We start from the raw sequence: 26,656 nt of genomic DNA, 5'->3' as shown, positions 1-26,656 counted from the left end.
CTGAAACCCAATAACACAGGAGCAACTGTTGACTGTGCAAACATCACTTCCGGGCAGCAACTAGCGGTGTTGGAGCCCAGGGTCAGCAGGAGGAGCAGAGTGTAGGCCGAAGACTGCACTCGAGGCAGTTTAATATCTGTTGTTGTGTCAGTGTGGCGGTCGCAGGACACATTGCCCGATACACAGCTGGGGATCAGCTGACGTTACTGAAACCCAATAACACGGCAGCAAGTGCTAACTGTGCAAACAGCACTTCCGAGCAGCAACTAGCGGTATTGGAGCCCAGGGTCAGCAGGAGGAGCAGAGTGTAGGCCAAAGACTGCACTCGAGGCAGTTTAATATCTGTTGTGTCAGCGTGGCGGTCGCAGGACACATTGCCGGATACACAGCTGGGGATCAGCTGACGTTACTGAACCCCACTAACACTGGAGCAAGTGTTTTTCTCTGTGCAGACAGCACTTCCGGGAAACAACTGGCGGTGTTGGAACCCAGGGAATGCAGGAGAAGCAGAGTGTAGGTCGAGGCCTAATTGGAGCAAGTTGAAAGGGAACTTTTAACCCCCCGCAGGCGTTAGTAACTGAAAGAGCAACCTTGTGCAGCACTAAGGCTGCACAAGGAAAAGGTGGCTCTTTTAATTATGCTCCTTGCAAACGCTGAACTAAACACTTAGACGCAGACTATGCGGCGTCACGGCCGTGGCATGTGATTAGGGATCAGCTGATGCCGCACAGTCTGAAGAAGGCGGAAGGAGATGAGTGAGAGGCGAAGGTATGCACTGCGTAAGGCCATGAATCCCAGGCCCGCAGTGGGATTAAATCCGAAGACACTGCGAGGCGGGTTCTCGGGCAGCACGGCCGCACAGGACAGTCAGCCTGACACCAAATGATGTCAGAAGATGGACAGCACTAACTGCGCATGGCCAAGGTTGAACATAACAGCGCAGGCTCCGGGTCAGATTCAAACAACGCTGAGGAGGCAGCGCACGGCGACAAGGGGGTAGGAATGACGGCTGTGTTGCGTCTCATTACGAAGGTAAATCCCACCTCCGGTACGGTTTAACGGTATGAGGGGACACATTTTATAGGTGTTAAGTTCAGCGCGTGCAAGGAGCATAACTAAAAGAGCCACCTTTTCCTTGGGCATCATTACTGCTGCACAAGGTGGCTCTTTCAGATACAAACGCCTGGGGTAGGGGACAGGTTCTCTTTAATATCTGTTGTAGTGTCGGTGTGGCATTCGCAGGACACCTTGCCGGATACACAGCAGGGGATCAGCTGATGTTACTGAAACCCTATAACACTGGGTCATGTGTTGACTGTGCAGATGACACTTCTGGGCAGCAACTGGCAGTGTTGGAGCCCAGGGATGCAGTTCAGGTGGTAGAAACATGAACACAACTGGAGACCTGAATACTGTTGCCAACCAATTATTTAATCTGGAAGAGGAGTGGCAAATTCCTGCGAGATCCAGGCCTTGTTCATTTTCAGAAAAGTAAGCCGGTCAACATTATCTGAGGATAGTCGCATGCGACGGTCTGTTTGTACACCACCTGCGGCACTAAAGACGCGTTACGATAATACACTGGCAGCAGGGCAAGCCTGCACCTCCTATGCATAGTGGCTAAGCTCTGGCCATGTATCCAGCTTAGAGACCCAAAACTTGAAGGGGGAAGAGCCGTCTGGGAGTACACTGAGAGGGCAAGACATGTAGTCTGTCACCATCTGATGGAAACGTTGCCTCCTGTTGACTGGAGCCATCTGTGATGGTGTAGACATGTGTGGCGGGCACACAAAACTGTGCCACAGTTGGGCCATACTGGTCTTGCCTTGTGCTGAGGCACTGATTCTGCTCCCTCTTTGTGCAGAGCTTCCTCCACTGCCTCGACACACTGAGCTGCTTTGTAAAGCACTAGCAGCACTGCTCTCAGTTGGACTGGAGAAGATGATGGAATTCACCAGTGTGTCTTGGTACTCCTGCATTTTACGCTCCCGGTTCAATGGTGTTATGAGGCTTTTTGTAAGTTGTCCCGGTAGCGAGGATCTAGGAGGGTGTACACCCAATAATCAGCCATGTTGAGAATGTGGGCGATGTGGCGGACGTTTCTCAGGCACTGCAGAATGTAATTAACCATGTGCTGCAGACTGCCAACTGGCCAAGAAACGCTGTCCCCTGCTTGAGGCGTGATCTCTGCCTGCTCTGCATCACCCCACCCTTGCTCTACACACTGACTACTGGAAAATTGTGTAACTCCCTCCTCTGGACCGATGTCTTCCTCCTCCATTGACTCCTCCTCATCCTCCTCACAAAGTTTTCCCCTGCCTAGGCCTTTGTGAGGAACCACGTAGCGCTGACTGTCCAGAAGCTGATGGAATTGGTGACTCCTCATCCTCCACCTCTTCCACAACATCATCCTTTAGCGCTTGCAGTGTTTGTTGAAGCAGGCAGATAAGGGGGACAGTCATGCTGACTAGCGCATCATCTGCACTCGCAATCCACATTGAATCATCGAAGGAATGCAAAACCTGGCAGACGTCCTTCATAGTGGCCCACTCAGTGGTTGTGAAGTCTGAACGGCGCGCAGTGCGACTTCTTTGCACCTGATGCAGCTGGTACTCCATTACTGCTTGCTGCTGCTCACACAACCGCTCCAACATATGTAACATGGAATTCCACCTGGTGGGTAGGTCACATATGATGCGATGTTCTGGAAGGCGGAATCAGCGCTTCAGAGCTGCAATGCGCGATCTTGCCATGCTGGAACGCCGCAAGTGAGCACACTCTAGGTGGACCTTGTGCAGCAGTGCATTAAGATCCGGATAGTCCCTCAAAAATCTCTGCACACCTTGTGCAGCAGTGCATCAAGATCCGGATAGTCCCTCAAAAATCTCTGCACGACCAAGTTGAGCACATGTGCCAGACATGGGATGTGAGTGAGGTTGCCTAGGGCCAGAGCTGCCACCAGATTTCAGCCATTGTCACACACTACCATGCCTATCTGGAGATTTGCTGGCACAAACCACTTTTCGCTCTCAGAATTGATGGCGTTCCAGAGCTCCTGCGCTGTGTGGCTTCGATTCCCCAAAGAAATTGATTTCAATACGGCCTGTTGACGTTTGGCCACGACTGTGCTCTTATCGGTCGTAACAGGTAAACGTTCACGGGTCCATGTGGAGGTGGACTGTGACGGCTCCTGCAGCGATGATTCTGAGGAACTTGAGTATGAGGAGGAATCAATGCATACTGACTGGATTCCTGCAATCCTTGGAGTTGGCAGAACATGTCCTGCACCACTCGCACTATCTGTACCCGGCTCAACAACATTAACCCAATGGGCAGTGAGGGAAAGGTGTTGTGGATTCTGTTTGTGGGCTCCCTCTGGTGGTTACTGCTGGTACTGGGTGACTTTGGTGGGTTGCGGCCTTTGGTTTCCACCTGTCCATCAGAGGCTGGGTGTTTCCTATTTTACCTGGCCTTTCTGTCATTCCCTTGCCGGCTATCAATGTATTCAGATGTGCTCTGTTTAGTTCCTGCCTACCTGCTCCCAGATCTTTCAGGATAAGCTAAGTGCTGATTTTCAGTTGTTTGGTTTTTTTGTCCAGCTTGCTTATTATGTCTCTATGCTAGCTGGTAGCTCTAGTGGACTGAGGTTCTCCCCATGTGCCATGAGTTGGCACATGGGTTCTTGTAATCTCAGGATGGTTTTTTGATTAGGGTTTTTTGCTGACCGCTCAGACCCCTTTTGTATCGTTCTGCTTTCTAGTTTACAGCGGGCCTCAATTTGCTAAACCTATATATATCATCTCTATGTGTGTGCCTTCCTCTCATTTCACCGTCAATACATGTGGGGGGCAACTATACCTTTTGGGGTTCATTCCTCTGGAGGCAAGTGAGGTCTTTATTTTCTCTGCAGTACTAGTTAGCTCTTAGGCTGGTGCGTGGCGTCTAGAACCAACGTAGGCACGCTCCCTGGCTATCTCTAGTTGCGTTTGTCAGGCGTAGGGCAGCGGTCAGCCCAGGTTCCATCACCCTAGAGCTCGTCCGTTATTTATTGGTACCTTGCTTGTCCTGTGCTATCCCTAGCCATTGGGATTCATGACAGTATAGCCGGCCCACAAAGTGTTAATTGTTTGGGCTGAAGCAGGAGAAAAAGAAGTGTTTAAGGGAAATTTTTTTTTTTTTTTTTCCCTTCAGAGTTTTGATGCCTAGCCCTTAATTGCTGTCTAGCTGCTTCTTACCTCCTCTTAACCCTTGAATGGCTCTGATCTTAGCTGTTTAACATGGATGTTCAGAGTTTGGCTTCCAGCCTGAGTAATCTCGCGGCAAAAGTTCAAAACATACAGGATTTTGTTGTTCACACTCCCATGTCTGAACCTAGAATTCCTATTCCAGAGTTCTTTTCTGGAGATAGATCTACCTTCCTGAATTTCAGGAACAATTGTAAATTGTTTCTTTCTTTAAAATCTCGCTCCTCTGGAGACCCTGCTCAACAGGTCAGGATTGTAATATCTTTCCTGCGGGGCGACCCTCAGAATTGGGCATTTGCATTGGCACCAGGGGATCCTGCATTGCTCAGTGTGGATGCGTTTTTTCTGGCATTGGGATTGCTCTATGAGGAACCTAACCTGGAGATTCAGGCTGAAAAGGCTTTGTTAGCCCTCTCTCAGGGGCATGATGAAGCGGAAATATATTGTCAAAAATTTTGGAAATGGTCGGTGCTTACTCAGTGGAATGAGTGCGCCCTGGCTGCAAACTTCAGAAATGGTCTTTCTGAGGCCATTAAGGATATTATGGTGGGGTTCCCTACGCCTACAGGTCTGAATGAGTCTATGGCTATGGCCATTCAGATTGATCGGCGTTTACGGGAGCGCAAACCCGTGCACCAGTTGGCGGTGTCTTCTGAACAGGCACCTGAGACTATGCAATGTGATAGAATTCAGTCCAGAAGTGAACGGCAAAATTATAGGCGGAAAAATGGATTGTGTTTTTATTGTGGTGATTCAGCTCATGTTATATCAGCATGCTCTAAACGCACAAAAAGGGTTGATAAATCTTTTGCCATTGGTACTCTGCAGCCTAAGTTCATTTTGTCTGTGACTCTGATTTTTTCACTGTCTTCCATTTCCGTCGATGCCTATGTGGATTCGGGCGCTGCCCTGAGTCTTATGGATTGGTCATTTGCTAAACGCTGCAGTTTTAGTCTGGAGCCTCTGGAAGTTCCTATTCCTCTGAAGGGAATTGACTCTACACCATTGGCTATGAATAAACCGCAGTATTGGACACAAGTGACCATGCGCATGACTCCCGTTCATCAGGAGGTGATTCGCTTCCTTGTACTGTATAATTTACATGATGTAGTAGTGCTTGGTCTGCCATGGTTACAAACTCATAATCCTGTCCTGGACTGGAAAACAATGTCTGTGTTAAGCTGGGGATGTCAGGGGGTTCATGATCATGCACCTCCGATTTCAATCGCTTCATCTACTCCTTCTGAGATCCCTGCGTTTTTGTCTGACTATAGGGATGTTTTTGAGGAGCCTAAGCTCAATTCGCTCCCTCCTCATAGAGATTGTGACTGTGCTATAGAATTGATTCCTGGCAGTAAGTTCCCTAAGGGTCGTTTATTTAATCTGTCACTGCCAGAGCATACTGCTATGCGGAATTATATTAAGGAGTCCTTGGAAAAGGGACATATTCGTCCATCTTCGTCCCCTCTGGGAGCAGGTTTTTTTTTCGTGGCAAAAAAAGATGGTTCCCTGAGGCCTTGTATAGATTATCGCCTTCTGAATAAGATTACAGTCAAATATCAGTATCCATTGCCATTATTGACTGATTTGTTTGCTCGCATTAAGGGGGCTAGGTGGTTCACTAAGATAGATCTTCGCGGTGCGTATAATCTGGTGCGGATAAAACAGGGTGATGAGTGGAAAACCGCATTTAATACGCCTGAGGGCCATTTTGAGTATTTGGTAATGCCTTTTGGACTCTCCAATGCTCCGTCAGTCTTTCAGTCCTTTATGCACAATATTTTCCGTGAATATCTGGATAAGTTTATGATTGTGTATTTGGATGATATTTTGGTGTTTTCTGATGACTGGGAGTCTCATGTTCTACAGGTCAGGAAGGTGTTTCAGGTTCTGCGGGCCAATTCTCTGTTTGTGAAGGGCTCAAAGTGTCTCTTCGGAGTCCAGAAGATTTCTTTTTTGGGATACATTTTTTCTCCTTCTACTATTGAGATGGATCCCGTCAAGGTTCAGGCGATTTGTGACTGGACACAACCTACATCTGTTAAGAGCCTTCAGAAGTTCTTGGGGTTTGCTAATTTTTATCGTCGGTTCATTGCTAATTTTTCCAGTATTGTTAAACCTTTGACTGATTTGACTAAAAAGGGTGCTGATGTTGCTGATTGGTCTCCTGCGGCCGTGGAGGCCTTTCAGGAACTTAAGCGCCGGTTTTCTTCTGCTCCTGTGTTGTGTCAACCAGATGTTTCACTTCCTTTTCAGGTTGAGGTTGATGCTTCCGAGATTGGAGCGGGGGCGGTTTTGTCACAGAGAAGTTCTAATGGCTCGGTGATGAAGCCATGTGCATTCTTCTCTAGAAAATTCTCACCCGCCGAGCGCAATTATGATGTGGGTAATCGGGAGCTTTTGGCCATGAAGTGGGCATTTGAGGAGTGGCGTCATTGGCTTGAGGGTGCTAAACATCGTGTGGCGGTCTTGACTGATCACAAGAATCTCATTTACCTTGAGTCTGCCATGCGTTTGAATCCTAGACAGGCTCGTTGGTCGTTGTTTTTTTCTCGTTTCAATTTCGTGGTTTCATACCTGCCAGGTTCAAAGAATGTGAAGGCAGATGCTCTTTCCAGGAGTTTTGTGCCTGACTCTCCTGGAGACTCTGGGCCTACTGGTATCCTTAGGGATGGGGTAATATTGTCCGCCGTATCCCCAGACTTGCGACGTGCATTGCAGGAGTTTCAGGTGGATAAACCGGATCGTTGTCCACCAGAAAGACTGTTTGTTCCGGATGATTGGACCAGTAGAGTCATCTCCGAGGTCCATTCTTCTGTGTTGGCTGGTCATCCTGGAATATTTGGTACTAGAGACTTGGTGGCCAGGTCTTTTTGGTGGCCTTCCTTGTCTAGGGATGTGCGTACCTTTGTGCAGTCTTGTGAAGTGTGTGCTCGAGCTAAGCCTTGCTGTTCTCGGGCCAGTGGGTTGTTGTTGTCCTTGCCCATCCCGAAGAGGCCTTGGACGCACATTTCCATGGATTTTATTTCTGATCTCCCGGTTTCACAGAAAATGTCCGTTATCTGGGTTGTGTGTGACCGCTTTTCTAAGATGGTTCATTTGGTGCCCTTGCCTAAGTTGCCTTCCTCCTCTGAGTTGGTCCCTTTATTTTTTCAGAACGTGGTTCGTTTGCATGGGATTCCGGAGAATATCGTTTCTGACAGGGGATCCCAGTTTGTGTCTAGATTTTGGCGGACGTTTTGTGCCAGGATGGGCATTGATTTGTCTTTCTCGTCTGCATTCCATCCTCAGACGAATGGCCAGACGGAGCGAACTAATCAGACCTTGGAAACTTATTTGAGGTGTTTTGTTTCTGCTGATCAAGATGACTGGGTTGCTTTTTTGCCACTGGCCGAATTTGCTCTTAATAATCGGGCTAGTTCTGCCACGTTGGTCTCTCCTTTTTTTTGTAATTCGGGGTTTCATCCTCGTTTTTCCTCTGGTCAGGTGGAGTCTTCGGATTGTCCTGGAGTGGACGTGGTGGTGGACAGGCTACATCAGATTTGGAATCAGGTGGTGGACAATTTGAAGTTATCTCAGGAGAAGACTCAGCAGTTTGCTAATCGCCGTCGCCGCTTGGGTCCCCGACTTCTTGTTGGGGATTTGGTGTGGTTGTCTTCTCGTTTTGTCCCTATGAAGGTCTCTTCTCCTAAGTTCAAGCCTCGGTTCATCGGTCCTTATAGGATCTCGGAGATTCTTAACCCTGTATCTTTTCGTTTGGATCTCCCAGCATCGTTTGCTATTCATAATGTGTTCCATCGGTCGTTGTTGCGGAGGTATGAGGTGCCCGTTGTTCCTTCGGTTGAGCCTCCTGCTCCGGTGCTGGTGGAGGGAGAATTGGAGTATGTTGTTGAGAAGATCTTGGATTCTCGTGTTTCCAGACGCAAACTCCAGTATTTGGTTAAGTGGAAGGGTTATGGTCAGGAGGATAATCCTTGGGTGGTCGCCTCCGATGTTCATGCGACTGATTTGGTCCGCGCCTTCCATAGAGCTCACCCTGATCGCCCTGGGGGTTCTCGTGAGGGTTCGGTGACCCCTCCTCAAGGGGGGGGTACTGTTGTGGATTCTGTTTGTGGGCTCCCTCTGGTGGTTACTGCTGGTACTGGGTGACTTTGGTGGGTTGCGGCCTTTGGTTTCCACCTGTCCATCAGAGGCTGGGTGTTTCCTATTTTACCTGGCCTTTCTGTCATTCCCTTGCCGGCTATCAATGTATTCAGATGTGCTCTGTTTAGTTCCTGCCTACCTGCTCCCAGATCTTTCAGGATAAGCTAAGTGCTGATTTTCAGTTGTTTGTTTTTTTTGTCCAGCTTGCTTATTATGTCTCTATGCTAGCTGGTAGCTCTAGTGGACTGAGGTTCTCCCCATGTGCCATGAGTTGGCACATGGGTTCTTGTAATCTCAGGATGGTTTTTTGATTAGGGTTTTTTGCTGACCGCTCAGACCCCTTTTGTATCGTTCTGCTTTCTAGTTTACAGCGGGCCTCAATTTGCTAAAGCTATATATATCATCTCTATGTGTGTGCCTTCCTCTCATTTCACCGTCAATACATGTGGGGGGCAACTATACCTTTTGGGGTTCATTCCTCTGGAGGCAAGTGAGGTCTTTATTTTCTCTGCAGTACTAGTTAGCTCTTAGGCTGGTGCGTGGTGTCTAGAACCAACGTAGGCACGCTCCCTGGCTATCTCTAGTTGCGTTTGTCAGGCGTAGGGCAGCGGTCAGCCCAGGTTCCATCACCCTAGAGCTCGTCCGTTATTTATTGGTACCTTGCTTGTCCTGTGCTATCCCTAGCCATTGGGATTCATGACAGAAAGGTATCGCCCCTGTCCATGGTGACTGGTCCACGCATCGGTGGTGAGGTGGACCTTGCTACTGATGGCGTTCAGTAGTGCATGTTTTATGTGACCCTCCACATGCTTGTGCAGGGCAGGGATGGCTTGCCTACTGAAATAAAAGCAGCTGGGCACATTGTATTGTGGGACTGCCAATGCCATCAAGTTACGGAAGCTGTCAGTCTCCACCAGCCTGAATGACAGCATTTCAAGGGACAGTAGTTTTGCAATGCCAGCATTCAGAGCCTGTGCTCGGGGGTGGTTTGCCGAGAATGGCCGCCTTTTCTCCCATGCCTGTGCTATTGATGGCTGTAGACTGGGCTGGGAGTGTGAGGATGACTGGGAACGTGGTGCTGTGGGTGGAATTACACTGGGTCTCTGGACAACAGTGCCAGAGGTTCTTCCATGGTGATCCTGTGAGGAAGCCGAACCAGCTGTGTGTGAGCTGGAGGAAGAGGCAACAACACGAGCTGAAGAAGTGGTAGCTGCCACTTTAGGTTGGCCTAGGTCTTCAGTGTGTTTTTGTAACTCCACCGCGTGCCTGGTCTGCACATGTTTCCACATATTTGTGGTATTGAGGTTGCTGACATTTTTCCCTCTATTGACTTTCTGATGACACACCTTGCATTTGACAAAGCAAATGTCATCTGCAACTGTGTCAAAAAAGGACCAGGCATTGCAAGTCTTGGGAGTGCCCATTTTGGCTTTTGGAAGAGGCATGCTCCTAATGGGTGCCGAAGTGGAGGCTACAGGCACCGCAGTCTTCCTCCTCCCTCTCCCTGTTTATGTCATTTGGGGAATCTCTTCCTCAGAGCTGCTCCCACCACCTTCCTGTTCCTCACACCATGATGGGTCAAGGACCTCATCATCTATGCTCCCCTCTTCCACCAACTGCTTCTCCGGGGTAGTCTCGGCAGCACAGTACGCACCTGAAAGTGGCACCTGAGTCTCATCATCAGATGCATACTGAGGTGTGCTGACCGGAGGCACTGGCCCACCCGTCTCTTCAGAGTCAGAGAGACAAAGCTGTTGGGCATAACTGCATACTACCTCTTCTTCCATTTCTCCACTGCTGCTTGGCTGGCCCCCTCTTTCCAAGCCAAGAGATTCAGAGAAAAGAAGTAGAGATGGCTCCTGTCCTGGGCTCTCTGACTGCCTGGGCAATTTGGCAGGTGGTGAAGAGACAGATGGGTGCTCTTCAGTGCTCTGTGCCTGAGAGGTTGTGGCACTAATTGAAGTCGATGCGTTAGCTGCCATCCATCTGACAACGGCTTCAATTTGTTCGTCCCGCAGCAGCGGGGCACGGCGAACTCCTACAAAGCTGCGCATGAAGGACTGTTCCCTGCTAAAACTGGGGGATGATGATTCACCGGTGCCCGCAGCAGGCACAGAATCCCCACGTCCTCTCCCTGCTCCACGCCCACTCCCACGTGCCTTACTCCCTGCCTTCTTCATCTTGGTAGACTGATAAAGATAGGCAGAAAAGTACTAAGGGCTTGGTGTTTTATTCCTGAACAGCTGCTAACAGGTATAAGGAACACTAATTTTATCAAGTGTGGACTAGACCTTAATATGAGCTAATGTGGCCTACACAACTCTAAAGTGGAGTGTTTGGTGAACTTTATAAACTTTTTGTTTTTTCCACAGAACAGACTACAGAGCGAGCTGCACTCACACACAGACCGTGCAGACAGCCGTAAACGGCGCTGCAAGGCTAAAAAAAGCTCCTCTATGTAATCCTATATAGTGTTTTTCCACAATCTAGCAGGAAACGGATGGAAAGCCACTAATAGGAAAACTTGAAAAAAATGTGCAGCAGGCTGCACTAATTGCTAAAAAGGACAATGGAACGGTATGAGGCAGTGACGCACCCTGTGCTGACTACAAACGGCTGTGGCGGCAGAACAGACTACAGAGGGAGCAGCACTCACACGGAGACCATGCAGACAGTCGTAAATGGCGCTGCAAGGCCAAAAAAAGCTCCTCTATGTAATCCTATATAGTGTTTTTCCACAATCTAGCAGGATACGGATGGAAAGCCACTAATAGGATAAATTTGAAAAAAATGTGCAGCAGGCTGCACTAATTGCAAAAAAGGACAATGGATTGAACAGTATGAGGCAGTGATGCACCCTGAGCTGACTACAACCGGCTGTGGCTGCGGACAGACTACAGAGTGAGGTGCACTCACACACACAGAGACCTTGCAGACAGCTGTAAACAGCGCTGCAAGGCAAAAGCAAGGTTCTCACACAGCGGTTGCTAAATTAGCCTGGGTAAAGCACAATGAAGCAAATCGCTATTTCTAAACTGACCCTCAGTCAGAATACAGCGTCCTGTCCCTAACTAAATTCACAGCAGAGTGAGCCCAAAATGGCAGTGGCGACTTTTTATAGTGCATCATGACATCATTTCAGCAGCCAATCACAGCCATGCAGGTAGTTACATGCCTGCCATGCAGAACAGGATGTGCCCACACTTCTAATTAGTCCTCATTGGCTGAATTCTGGCTCTGTGAATTATGGGAACTTCCGATTCCGGTATCCGATATACTGAAAGTATCGGAACTCGGTATCGGAATTCCGATACCGCAAATATCGGCTGATACCCGATATTTGCGGTATCGGAATGCTCAACACTAGTCGCCACAAATCACTTGTTGCAAATAAAATTACACTACTGAGCATAAAACTTCATTTTGACGAGTGCAGTATCTCTTTGAACTACTGACTAGGGTTGAGCGAAATGGGTCGGCCATTTTCAGAAGTCGCCGACTTTTGGCAAAGTCGGGTTTCATGAAACCCGACCCGACCCCTGTGTGGGGTCGGCCATGAGGTCGGCGATCTTCTGAATCTGGTATCGGAATTCCGATACCGAGTTCCGATATGTTTGCGATATCGGAAATCGGTATCGGAATCCACATTTAAGTGTAAAATAAAGAATTAAAATAAAAAATATTGATATACTCACCTCTCCGACGAGCCCTGGTAGTAATCGGCATCTTCCGTTCCTAAGAATGAGCGCGTTCAGGGCCTTAGAAGACGTTACGGCTTTGTGATTGGTCGCAGCGGCCCACGTGACCGCTCAGCGACCAATCACAAGCCGTGACGTAATTCTCTCAGGTCCTAAAATCCTCATTCTAGGAATTTAGGCCATGAGAATTACGTCACGGCTTGTGATTGGTCGCTGAGCGGTCACGTGGGCGGCCGCGACCAATCACAAAGCCGTGACTTCATCTAAGGCCCTGAACGCGCTCATTCTAAAGAAGAAAGGTCTTTTTGTCTGTACTGTTGCTGGGGAAGAACTTCTATGACTCTGCTATTGCTGGGAAGTGTGTGGATTCTGCATGACAGCGCTGCTATATTTGTCCAGCAAAGAAGGAAAGAAAATCGGAGCGTTTCTGTTCTACTTGCGGACAAAATGTATGCAAGGAACATTCAGCCGAAAAAATAATATGCGAGAATTGTCGGGGGAATATGTAAAGTTACAAATAAATATTCCTGCACCAAGTTTGCTACAACCAAAAAATGTTTTCATAAAAAAATTGCATATAGAATGCCTATATTTGGCATGCCCGTTTACTTACTTTTTTGTTGTTTTATGCACATAATTATGTTTTGAAATATACACATCTTAGGCTGTGTTCCCAGTAGCGCTGGGGTTCACCAGAAGGGGATCCATAATGGATCTGACCTCCTGGTAACTCCAGCTAAGGCTGCCGGAATGGCGGGATTCCGCCAGCCTTAGCTGGGGTCACCAGGAGGTCAGATCCATTACGGATCCCCTCCTGGCAGACCCCAGCGCTAGTTGGAATACATCCTTACCTTGCAATTGTAAAATAAATTTTGAAAAGTATTTTTATTTGAGTTATTCCGTGTTATTTGCACACAGGCCTAAAAGGCCCCAGGTGCGTGAATATGGGGTAGTCCCAAAAAAAGGTTGTTATACCGAAATGCCTATAACATAAAAATATATGAACAACTGGAAATTACTAACAACTATATACCTGAGGAATACCTAGAGTTTCAAAATTCTAACTAAAGTAATTTTACAGAAAATAAAAAACAAGTAACCTGGCAGGCCTGCGAGGCCCCAGGTATGCGTCCACCAGCCTTAGCTGGGTCACCAGGAGGTCAGATCCATTACGGATTCCTGTCCTGGCGGACCCCTGCACTAGTGGGAATGCATGCTTACTTTGCAATAAACTTTGAAAAGTATTTTTATTTGAGTTATTCCATGATAATTGTAAACAGGCCTAAAAGGCCCCAGGTGCGTGAATGTGTAGATTTCTATGGGTATGCTTTCTAGGGTTAACAGTGTAATAACATTGTAGCTGATCTGCTATCAAGTGTGTCATTGATTTCTGTTACAGGCAGAAGAAGAGAGAGATGACATGGAGAGAGTCAAATTAGATAACAAGAGAATTCTCTTCAATCTCCTGCCAGCGCATGTTGCACAGCATTTTCTCATGTCTAATCCAAGAAATATGGTAAATTTCATATACAATATGTTTATTTCAGACAGAATGTATGTCACAAACCACCAAAAATGATAAATACCTAGATGATTGTAGAGTGATAAACATGAAAAAGTAACATGGGGTCTTTGTTCTTGTGATTATAGTGACTTCATACTTTACACAATGTAAATATGTTTGGCTTTGCTGTGAATGGGAGAATTATCATAATAATCTTTGTGGTAAATATAATTATTTGAACAAACTTAAAAAACTGTAAAAAAAAAGTTGATTTTTTTTCCTGTTTCTGACTAATTTTCCCCCAATAAAGGCATGTTCCTTATTTCATACCTTTGAGTTAGAACTATACCTACTAAACCAGTGTTTAAAACTAATTATATTTTCTTAGAGGGATATAATTAAATACAACCACAAAGGCATAATTTAAAATTCACGATGCACTGGTGTTAATGGCATTCCATCTGCCACTTTCCCGCTGCTTAAGGAGACCCACGGGTGCTGCACTCAATAGCCTTTCCTTTTCGCAATTACTATTTAGCAATTCGCCTCCAAAGTCCATATACTATACAGGGAATTGTATTAGTAAAAGAAATTTATTAGGTCTTTATGTACCGTAACTGACCATGATTTATCTGTGAGTGATTCACTGCCCAATATCAGCGATGTAATTGATGCATTTTGGGGCATATCAGACTTCTCTGTTAATTGGCAGAAATCTGCACTGATGCTTTTATCCAATTCTTATGAATACTTATTCTATCCACCAGGCATTGGCAGTAGTTTGCTCATTTAAATGTCCAGGATTTTACATGTAGACATTTTGCTCTGTTTTAGGAGGACAATTTAACCTAGTTAAATCCAAACTTAATACCTGGGCCAAACTGATTCTTTCTATGGTGGGTTGTGTAAATCTAACAAACATGATTCTGCAGCCCAAATGCTTACATGTCTTGCCGCATTTAATGTCCCTCCACTATTCGTTGACAACTTTTATTTGGAGGTCTTACCTGCAAAACCCTAACGTTTGTGTATGAATGGCGTTATTGGATTTATAATTGTATTATCCTTTGGGGCAGCAACAAAACATTATGCCATTGTTTCAAACTTCCCCTATGCCAGTGGCATATTTTTTTCTTTACTACCAGGGTGGGCAGGCATTTTTTTTTTTACTTGTCTGTCTGAAGCAACCAATCTACATGAACAAAACTGAAAGAAATGAACTGGAGTATAAGTTGGTATACATGCAATGTGTAGGGGTATATTCACACTGGTCAGTAAACAAACAGAACCTAAAATGAAAATAAAATGAACATATATCTTGCTATAAGTAAGTAAAAAGCAGTAGTGCATATAAATAACATAACGTATTTAGTAAACACTGTTTTGGATTAAAAAAAGAGCAAAAGCGTAAAAGTTTTTTTTTTTTTAGCTGGTCATTACCAAATGCTGGGTGTCCACACTTGGGCCCCCGTCCTGCTAGGTCCTTCTTCACAAGAGGTCATTTTTGAATCATGGTAAAGTTTTGTACTAGAGGTTAGAACTGTCATGGATACACCTAGGCATTGGTGGGTTGGCTTTTACGCTTTTTTGATCAAAAACAGTGTTTACTAAGTACCCTACATTATTGGTATGCACAATTGCTTTTTATTTACAGCTGGGTATATGTTCATTTTATTTCTTTCCTAGGTTCAATCTAAATGAACAATAATTATAATCTCCTACCCAAAGACAAATTGTTACTCCAGATATAGCAGGTATCTTAAAAATTACTATGCTTTAATACTGTTATCCTTGACCTTCCTGTTTGGCACAATCTGTCCTTTCCCTCGCTATTAACAGCTCCACATGCTTTCTTATGGATCTCCTGGGGAATTAGGTGTCTTGTAAAGATTAAAAGATTTATCAGATGGATTGACTTTAAGTCAAAATTTGTGAAATTTGCATGTCTCTATAAATTCAAAGATTCTGGGACTTGAGTTGCAAGACCCTCAAAAAAAATCCCATGTTCCATGAACATACTGCTCAAGTCTCGGAGGGCGGGCCAGTGACATCAGGTGCCGATTTCCTAATAATGGTCTGCAACTGTTACATCACATGGTATAGGCCAGCCAATCTGGATGGACTCTTAGAATCAGTATAAAAGATGAGAGTCAGCAAACCAGGGCCATTTAAGCCTTTTCCAGCATAGGAATAGGAGGTCAGAGCCTACCGCTAATTTCATATAGGCATAGAAAAATGCTTGATCTGTTTGTGGTGTGCTATGTTTAGTGCTGAATCAAATTGAAAATGGAAGCAGTAGTCTGAGTCTGTAAAAAATAATCCAAAGATTCAAGTGATATAGGATAGTGCTTTACCTGTATATTCAGTGTGATTGTGAATTGATTGGTCTGTGATATAGTGCAATAACATAACATTAATGACATAATTTTTTATTTATTCTTCAAACACTACAAGGAGGGCAATATTATATCCCTCAGTGCTAATTTGACTACTAAACTAAAATTCTGAAACAAAAGTTTATGTTCCACAGAAAGTATGCTTTCTGCATTATGAGATGGGGCAAACCATCATTTTTTAAACAAGCCAATATAAACATCTCCATAATCAATAAATTTAAATACAAGAATCTACCTCACAAAGTGTGCACATTTTAAAACAAAAATTATTTTTTTGCACACTTCTTTGTTGTAATAGTTCAATTTTAGACCCGTACACCCCACCCAAAATACCATTGTTGGTAACCACAGCTTACCATCTGTATTTTCATAGCTAGATAAATTGAGGTCACTTGGACAGTAATAAAGCTGTGTTTGCAATAAAGGTCTAATACGAGTTCAGCACACTCCTAGAGAAACTTAGAGAATTACACATATATTTTCTGGACAGTTAGAAACTTTTCAGTGTTGAGATTCGAAAGTTGGCAAATTCAGATTTCAAATTTTCTGCCCAAATTTAGTGTCTAAGCTATATATTTGATAAAAATGTTCTTCTCTCCTTTACATATCTTAGGGAACCCTTTGATATTCCTCTCTCATAGCACTTACTTGTGCTTGTACTCTAAGCTGAGACACGTGTTAAATGCACAGTTTATCACACCTACTGCCCTTATCTCCTCCTACCTCCTTATTGGCATTCTTAGATGCCAGGTACCTAAAGTGGTGTTTACTAGTGATGAGCAAGCACTAAAATGCTCAGGTGCTCGTTGATTGAGTCAAGCAGATTGGTATACTCGGGTACTCGGCCAGAACAACGAGCCCAATGTAAGTCTATGGAGACCCAAGTATTTTTACCGCGATCCCCCCGGGGGTCCTTTTAATGTCTAAAAATATCTGAAAATGATGGAAACACTGCTCAAATGACACAGGGACATCATAAGGATCGTCCCTGGAAGCATTCCTGACTCCTAGTTCACAGCTGTAAACAAGTTTTTCCAAGATTCATGCCATTTTTCCAGGTGCAACAAAAAACACACTAAAACGAAACCAAAACAGATTTTGCTGGGAAATATGTTAAGGTACATCCTTTGCAGGTTAATGACTTGCCTGTAAGGCCAAATAATTAACCCCTGACTGAAAATTTCCTCTCCCACTTAGGCTTAGTTCCGACGCTGCGTTTCTGAAGCGTTTTTCAACTTTAACATTGTTTTCGACTACTACAAATGCATTCACTGGGAAATGTCATTGTAACATTTAACAACCCTAGCTGGCCATGTGGTGTGTGACACATAATCAGATCCATCTTGTTTCATTTATGAAGGAGGGACTCTTAAAGTCACAGAGCCTATTTTTACTGGTGCATCAGGCGGCATTAATCTTCTTAAAGGGCCATTATTAAACTGTGGGTCTCCTAAACTGTTGTAGCCTATGCTGTGAGTGGATTGGCTGCCAAGAATTACGACACACCACAATACCCCTTTCATAACATGTCCAGGAGGGCCTCCTGAAAAAATGTTGCATTGATTTCAAGACCTGCCCTGCTACCAATTCATATGCACCCCAATAAGCCTTTGAACTCACATACTGGATGGGCCCATGCAAATCCACTTCATTATATGCATTTTGTACTCCCGTACTCCTTTGTTTTACAAATTGGCAGCAAGTCCAGCCCTGCTGCATAGTCATATGCACACCATTACGCCTTGGAACCTACATACTGGAAGGTCCCATGAAAATCCACTTCACAATATTCATTTTGTACTCCCGTACTTCTTTGTTTTACACATTGGCAGCAAGGCCAGCCGTGCTACATAGTCATATGCACCCAATTATGCCTTGGAACCCACATACTGGATGGGCCCATGAAAATCCACTTGTATTTTTTCATGGTATGATGGTTCCCTCTTTGCAGAATTATTTACAGATGAATTTGGCGATTTTTTTTGCTATGTTTTTAACACTGAGGTTCAGATGCGCCTCTAAATAAGGCTAATACTTGCAATTAGGGTTGAGCGACTTTTATTTTTATAGGATCGGGTCAGGTTTCACGAAACCCGACTTTCTCAAAAGTCGGGTCGAGCGAAATCGGCCGATCCTATAAAAAAGTCGGGGTCGGCCGAAACACGAAACCCAATGCAGTGCAATGGGATACTATGGTTCCCAGGGTCTGAAGGAGAGGAAACTCTCCTTCAGGCCCTGGGATCCATATTAATGTGTAAAATAAAGAATTAAAATAAAAAATATTGATATACTCACCTGTCCGGAGGCCCCTGGACATCACCGCTGGTAACCGGCAGCCTTCTTTGCTTAAAATTAGCGCGTTCAGGGCCTTCCATTACGTCACGGCTTCTGATTGGTCGCGTGCCGCTCATGTGACCGCCACGCGACCAATCACAAGCCGTGACGTATTTCTCAGGTCCTAAATTCCTAATTCTAGGAATTTAGGACCTGAGAATTACGTCACGGCTTGTGATTGGTCGCATGGCGGTCACATGGGCGGCCGCGACCAATCACAAGCCGTGACGTCATCTAAGGCCCTGAACGCGCTCATTCTTAGGAAGGAAGGCTGCCGGAAAGAAGCCGAGGGTGAATATATTCCTATATATTAGGTATATACTCACCCTCGGACGCGCCCTGCTTCTTTCCGGCAGCCTTCCTTCTTAAGAATGAGCGCGTGAAGGGCCTTAGATGACGTCACGGCTTGTGATTGGTCGCGGCCGCCCATGTGACCGCTCACGCGACCAATCACAAGCCGTGACGTAATTCTCAGGTCCTAAATTCCTAGAATGAGGAATTTAGGACCTGAGAATTACGTCACGGCTTGTGATTGGTCGCGTGGCGGTCACATGAGCGGCACGCGACCAATCAGAAGCCGTGACGTCATGGAAGGCCATAAACGCGCTCATTTTAAGCAAAGAAGGCTGCCGGTTACCAGCGGCGATGTCCAGGGGCCTCCGGAGAGGTGAGTAAATCAATATTTTTTATTTTAATTCTTATTTTACACTTAAATGTGGATTCCGATACCGATTTCCGATATCGCAAACATATCGGAACTCGGTATCGGAATTCCGATGCCAGATTCAGAAGATCGCCGACCTCATGGCCGACCCCACACAGGGGTCGGGTTTCATGAAACCCGACTTTGCAAAAGTCGGCGACTTCTGAAAATGGCCGACCCATTTCGCTCAACCCTACTTGCAATACAACGCAATTTTATTGCAAACTACAAAATTCAAGGAATAGTATAATTGAATAGTGTGAGTGCGTACACCTTTGTACATGTTAACATACAAAGGTTAATAAGTACATATAAGGATTAAATACATATAATGATTATGTATATATAGAGATTAGCTACATGCAGTATACTTACATCATCCACAAGAGGCTTTTAAACATCATCCATCTGGAATATCAGAGAAGCAACACCAAGACAGAGAACCCCTGGGAGATTACCTACACTGCATGGGTGTCCCTAATTATGCTGGTATCAGCACACAGTACTAGGGTTGAGCGAAACGGGTCGATCATTTTCAAAAGTCGCCGACTTTTGGCTAAGTCGGCGTCTCATGAAACCCGATCCGACCCCTGTGCTTGTCGGCCATGCGGTACGCGACTTTCGCGCCAAAGTCGCGTTTCAATGACGCGAAAAGCGCCATTTCTCAGCCAATGAAGGTGAACGCAGAGTGTGGGCAGCGTGATGACATAGATCCTGGTCCCCACCATCTTAGAGAAGGGCATTGCAGTGATTGGCTTGCTGTCTGCGGCGTCACAGGGGCTATAAAGGGGCGTTCCCGCCGACCGCCATCTTACTGCTGCTGATCTGAGCTTAGGGACAGGTTGCTGCCGCTTCATCAGAAGCAGGGAGAGCGTTAGGCAGGGTCCACTAACCACCAAACCGCTTGTGCTGCAGCGATTTCCACTGTCCAACACCACCTTCGGTGTGCAGGAACAGTGGAAGCTATTTTTTTTTTTTTTTCCCCTCAGCGCTGTAGCTCATTGGGCTGCCCTAGAAGGCTCCGTGATAGCTGTATTGCTGTGTGTACGCCACTGTGGAAACCAACTGCTTTTTTCAAAGCACATATCCTCTTGTTCCTTCCTTTCTGCACAGCTATCTTTTTTGTTTGTCCACACTTTTTATTTAATTTGTGCATCAGTCCACTCCTATTGCTGCCTGCCATACCTGGCTTACATTACTGCAGGGAGATAGTAATTGTAGGACAGTTTTTTTTTTTTTTTTGTTTTTTTTTTGTGGGAGATTAAGATTGGCATTTCTGCTACAGTGCCATCCCTGTGTGTGCCATCTCTCACTGAGTGGGCCATAGAAAGCCTATTTATTTTTTCCGTGATTTGTGTTCTAAAATCTACCTCAACACAGAAACACTACATCAATCAGTGGGAGAAAAATATTGGCCTCAGTCAGGGCTTGTGTGCCACTGCTGTGTGTGCGCTATCTCTCATTCAGTGGGCTATAGCAAGCCTATATTTTTTTTTTTTTTTTTTTTTTAATATTATTTGGTTTCAAAAGTCTCCCTGAAAAAAAAAAAAAACCTAAAAAAACAGTGGGAGAGTAATATTGCCCTTTCAGCTTGTGTGCCAGTCTTGACTCCTGGGTGTGCCACCTCTCTCCCTCTCATTCAGTGGGCCATAGAAAGCCTATTTATTTTTTTTTTTAAATATTATTGGGTTTCTAAAGTCTCCCTGAAAAAACAAAAAAAACCTAAAAAAACAGTGGGAGAGTAATATTGCCCTTTCAGCTTGTGTGCCAGTCTTGACTCCTGGGTGTGCCACCTCTCTCCCTCTCATTCAGTGGGCCATAGAAAGCCTATTTATTTTTTTTTTTAAATATTATTGGGTTTCTAAAGTCTCCCTGAAAAAAAAAAAAAAACCTAAAAAAACAGTGGGAGAGTAATATTGCCCTTTCAGCTTGTGTGCCAGTCTTGACTCCTGGGTGTGCCACCTCTCTCCCTCTCATTCAGTGGGCCATAGAAAGCCTATTTATTTTTTTTTTTAAATATTATTGGGTTTCTAAAGTCTCCCTGAAAAAACAAAAAATACATAAAAAAACAGTGGGAGAGTAATATTGCCCTTTCAGCTTGTGTGCCAGTCTTGACTCCTGGGTGTGCCACCTCTCTCCCTTTCATTCAGTGGGCCATAGAAAGCCTATTTTTTTTTTTTTTTTTATATTATTTGGTTTCTAATTCTCCCTGAAAAAAAAAAAAAAACCTAAAAAAACAGTGGGAGAGTAATATTGCCCTTTCAGCTTGTGTGCCAGTCTTGACTCCTGGGTGTGTCACCTCTCTCCCTCTCATTCAGTGGGCCATAGAAAGCCTATTTATTTTTTTTTTAAAATATTATTGGGTTTCTAAAGTCTCCCTGAAAAAACAAAAAAAACCTAAAAAAACAGTGGGAGAGTAATATTGCCCTTTCAGCTTGTGTGCCAGTCTTGACTCCTGGGTGTGCCACCTCTCTCCCTCTCATTCAGTGGGCCATAGAAAGCCTTTTTTTTTTTTGGTTTTTTTAATATTATTTGGTTTCTAAAGTCTCCCTGAAAAAAACAAAAAAAACATAAAAAACAGTGGGAGAGTAATATTGCCCTTTCAGCTTGTGCGCCAGTCTTGACTCCTGGTTGTGCCACCTCTCTCTCTCTAATTGTGGGCCATAGAAAGCCTTTTTTTTTTTTTTTTTTAATATTATTTGGTTTCTAAAGTCTCCCTGAGAAAAAAAAATAAATAAATTAGGTGGGAGATTAATATTGACATTAGTGCTTGAGTGACAGTCCTGCGTGTGTGTCATCTCTGTGATTTTGTGCCACAGAAAACAGAGTGTGTAACATTGTGCCTGATTTTCCTTGTGGTCTCACCAACCTGTTAAGGGATATTGAAATCATACTGAAGTTATAGCTCACCGTGTAAGTTGTTTGATAGCAACAAATAAAGTTACTTTGGTTAAGATTTTAAAACAATGAGGAAGTCTGGTGCAAGAGGTCGTCGTGGGCGTTCATTGTCAGCTGGTAATGATGGTAGTGGTAGTGGAGCATCAGGTGGTCGTGGGGATAAAAATATTCCACCTAAGTCTGGAGCTGTGGAGCCAGTTTCGTCGTCAGGCTACACAAGGCCTCGAACGCTCTCTTTTCTGGGAGTAGGAAAACCGCTTTTAAAGGCGGAGCAGCAACAGCAAGTTTTGGCTTACATTGCAGACTCAGCCTCTAGCTCTTTTGCCTCCTCTTCCGAAACTGGTAAATGTAAAAGCAGCGCGTCGCTTGTGGATGTTCACGGTCAGGGACAAGTCGCTTCCTTGTCCTCCTCAGCAAAAACTACAACAAGAGAGAAGGATGCAGCAGGCGACACAACGGGTCACTCCATGGAGCTCTTTACACATACCGTCCCTGGCTTAGAAAGTGAAACATTTAACAGGCCATGCCCATTACAAGTATATTCTGACATGGAGTGCACTGATGCACAGCCACAGCCAGAGTACTATGCTGCTCCTTTGACTCAGACCACCACATTGCCCTCTCAGGGTACAGATCCACAATCAGACCCTGATGAGACTATGTTGCCCCGCCACGAACGCTATACCACCGACCGACACAGTGACACAGACGAAGTTGCACACGAGCTCGAAGAGGAGGTAATAGATGACCCAGTTATTGACCCCGATTGGCAGCCATTGGGGGAACAGGGTGCAGGCGGCAGTAGTTCAGAAGCGGAGGTGGAGGAGGGGCCGCAGCAGGCATCAACATCGCAACAGGTTCCATCTGCCGGGCCCGTATCTGGACCAAAACGCGTGTCAAAGCCAAAACCTGTTGGAGCACAGCGTTGCCATCCGGTTAAAGCTCAGTCTGCAATCCCTGAAAAGGGATCAGAGTCTAGGAAGAGTGCAGTCTGGCATTTTTTTAAACAACATCCAACTGATCAGCGCAAAGTCATCTGTCAAAAATGTTCAACTAGCTTAAGCAGAGGTCAGAATCTGAAAAGTCTAAATACTAGTTGCATGCATAGACACTTAACCACCATGCATTCTCAAGCCTGGACTAACTACCAAACGTCCCTCAAGGTTGTAGCACCCTCGGCCAATGAAGCTAGTCAGCAACGCAACATCCCTTCCGTCACTGTAAGGCCACCATTTTCCGCACCACCGGCAGTATCTGTGCAGGTTTCTTTGCCAGCCAAAAGCAGTCAGGGTCAGGGAATCACCAGTTTTGTAGGAGGAAATATTGCATGTAGGGCACCGGCGGAAACAATACCGTCTCCAACCGTCTCTCAGTCTGCCATGTCCACCGGCACACCCGAAAGTTCCACGATCTACAGCTCTCCAGTCCAGCTCACCCTACATGAGACTCTGGTTAGAAAAAGGAAGTACTTATCCTCGCATCCGCGTACACAGGGTTTTAACGCCCACATAGCTAGACTAATCTCGTTAGAGATGATGCCCTACCGGTTAGTTGAAAGCGAAGCTTTCAAAGCCCTGATGGAGTACGCTGAACCACGATACGAGCTACCCAGTCGACACTTTTTTTCCAGAAAAGCCATCCCAGCCCTGCACCAGCATGTTAAACAGCGCATCGTCCATGCACTCAGGCAATCTGTGAGTACAAAGGTGCACCTGACTACAGATGCATGGACCAGTAGGCATGGCCAGGGACGTTATGTGTCCATCACGGCACACTGGGTGAATGTGGTGGATGCAGGGTCCACAGGCGACATCAATTTAGGGACAGTTGTGCCTAGCCCACGGTCTAGAAAACAGTTGGCTGTAGGCGTTCGCACCCCCTCCTCCTCCTCCTCGTCCTCCTGCAGAAGCTACAGCTCTTCCACAGAACGCAGTCGGCCAACCACTCCATCGGCAGATGACACTGTTGCACACCAGTTGTCCCATTATGGGCCAGCTACTGCCAAGCGTCAGCAGGCTGTATTGGCTATGAAGTGTTTGGGCGACAACAGACACACCGCGGAAGTTCTGTCCGAGTTCTTGCAACAAGAAACGCAGTCGTGGCTGGGCACAGTAGATCTTGAGGCAGGCAAGGTAGTGAGTGATAACGGAAGGAATTTCATGGCTGCCATCTCCCTTTCCCAACTGAAACACATTCCTTGCCTGGCTCACACCTTAAACCTGGTGGTGCAGTGCTTATTGAAAACTTATCCTGGGTTCTCCGACCTGCTCCTCAAAGTGCGTGCACTTTGCTCACATATCCGACGTTCGCCTGTACACGCCAGCCGTATGCAGACCTATCAGCGGTCTTTGAACCTTCCCCAGCATCGCCTAATCATAGACGTTGCAACAAGGTGGAACTCAACACTGCACATGCTTCAGAGACTGTGCGAACAGAGGCGTGCTGTTATTTATTTGTGGGAGGATACACGGGCAGGCAGTAGGATGGCAGACATGGAGTTGTCAGGTGTGCAGTGGTCGAAGATACAAGACATGTGTCAAGTCCTTCAGTGTTTTGAGGAATGCACACGGCTGGTTAGTGCAGACAACGCCGTAATAAGCATGAGCATCCCCCTAATGCGTCTGCTGATGCAAAGTTTGACGCACATAAAGGAGCAGGCGTCTGCACCAGAGGAAGAGGGAAGCCTTGATGACAGTCAGCCATTGTCTGGTCAGGGCAGTGTACAGGACGAGGTAGCGGGCGAAGAGGAGGTGGAGGACGAGGAGGATGATGGGGATGAGTATATTTTTAATGCGGAAACTTTCACGGGGGCACAGGAAATTGGTTGCGTGTCACGGCCGGGTTCTGGTTTTTTGAGGGACACAAGTGACGTAGATTTGCCTGCAACTGCCCCTCAACCAATCACAACCGGAGATTTGACAAGTGGAACTTTGGCCCACATGGCGGATTATGCCTTACGTATCCTACAAAGGGACACACGCATTACGAAAATGATGAACGATGACGATTACTGGTTGGCCTGCCTCCTTGATCCACGCTATAAAGGCAAATTGCAAAATATTATGCCACATGAGAACTTGGAACTAATATTAGCAACCAAACAATCAACTCTTGTTGACCGTTTGCTTCAGGCATTCCCAGCACACAGCGCACGTGATCGTTCTCACACGAGCTCCAGGGGGCAGCAGACTAGGAGTGTTAGGGGTGCACACATCAGAAGTGGCGTTGGACAGAGGGGTTTTCTGACCAGGTTGTGGAGTGATTTTGCTATGACCGCAGACAGGACAGGTACTGCTGCATCAATTGAAAGTGACAGGAGACAACATTTGTCCAGTATGGTTACTAACTATTTTTCATCCCTTATCGATGTTCTCCCTCAACCGTCATTCCCATTTGATTACTGGGCCTCCAAATTAGACACCTGGCCAGAATTGGCAGAATATGCATTGCAGGAGCTTGCTTGCCCGGCAGCAAGTGTCCTATCAGAAAGAGTATTCAGTGCTGCAGGGTCAATATTAACCGAAAAAAGGACTCGTCTGGCTACCCAAAATGTTGACGATCTAACATTCATTAAAATGAACCACAACTGGATTTCAAAATCTTTTGCCCCACCTTGCCCGGCCGACACCTAGCTTTCCTATGAAAAGCTCTTGCCTGTGAATTACTTTTCTAATGTCTAATTTGCTGCTGCAGATTGTACAGCATACGACATGTTTACACCTCCCTAAATGGCCAAACTCCCCACACGGGGCCGTGGTATCGCGACTTGGCGCAAGCACCCGTGAGACTGCTGTTTGTCTGAAGAGGTGGGTGTGCTCGCTTTTGGTTGACGGCATTGCTACTGGGTCCCTCATAGTACAATGTAGTGTCTCTGGCGGTGGTGGTGCGCACCCAACGTCAGACACACCGTTGTAACATGAGTGGCCCTGGGGCGGTCCCGCCGGCCTCAAGAGAGTTCCCCCCTACCCCAGCTCAAACTGGGCTCTACTACGTGCAAAATTATGTCGCACAGCTCCACCAATCTTTAGTCTATTCGCTGACATCATTCAATGTCTGGCACTGACAATACAAATTTGTAGACATCTATGATGCAACTTAAAGTAGTCTGTGTCTGTGTCCTATATTGGCACCATTAAATAGTTACTGCCAAATTACTATGTCAGAAACACAGCAGATGAGCCCACCCCTGTACCTAAGTATGCCATCTTTTTTTTTGTTTTGGTTGTTTTGCGAGACATTAACATCTATTTATATTTTGGGAGTACTGGGACAGACACTCCTTGCACTACTCCTCCACTCAGCACCAAGCTGCCTGCCCGTGTATCCATGTAACCGCTGTAAAACTGCCATGAGCCTATTGTTTGTTATTTTAGGCCTTTGATAGCCTGTCTGCGGTCCCTACTCCTCCACTGACCACCAAGCTGCCTGCCCGTGTATCCATGTAACCGCTGTAAAACTGCCATGAGCCTATTGTTTGTTATTTTAGGCCTTTGAAGCCTTTCTGCGCTCCCTCCTTCCACTAGTCCTCCACTGACCAGACCACTGCTGCCCGTGTACCCCTGGAACCAATTTTAAAGTGCCTACAGCCAGCCCATTTTATTGTGTTAGGCCTTCGAAGCCTGTCTGCGGTCCCTCCTTCCACTAGGCCTCCACTGACCAGACCACTGCTGCCCGTGTACCCCTGGAACCAATTTTAAAGTGCCTACAGCCAGCCCATTTTATTGTGTTAGGCCTTC

General features: G+C 45.9%; 1 protein-coding gene across 1 annotated transcript in view; it reads left to right on the top strand.

The window, feature by feature from the left end:
- Positions 1 to 26,656, top strand: part of ADCY1 (adenylate cyclase 1) — an 839,277-nt gene that overhangs the window by 740,104 nt on the left and 72,517 nt on the right. Inside the window, exon 15 of the mRNA XM_077269394.1 lies at positions 13,485 to 13,601. Coding sequence (XP_077125509.1) covers positions 13,485 to 13,601 — 117 coding nt within the window. The remainder of the gene's footprint in view (positions 1 to 13,484; positions 13,602 to 26,656) is intronic.

The sequence above is a fragment of the Ranitomeya variabilis genome, chromosome 6 (genome assembly GCF_051348905.1).
Source record: "Ranitomeya variabilis isolate aRanVar5 chromosome 6, aRanVar5.hap1, whole genome shotgun sequence".
Taxonomy (NCBI): Eukaryota; Metazoa; Chordata; class Amphibia; order Anura; family Dendrobatidae; genus Ranitomeya; species Ranitomeya variabilis.
Note: the sequence above shows the minus strand (reverse complement) of the source record. Positions and strands in the feature narration are given on the sequence as shown.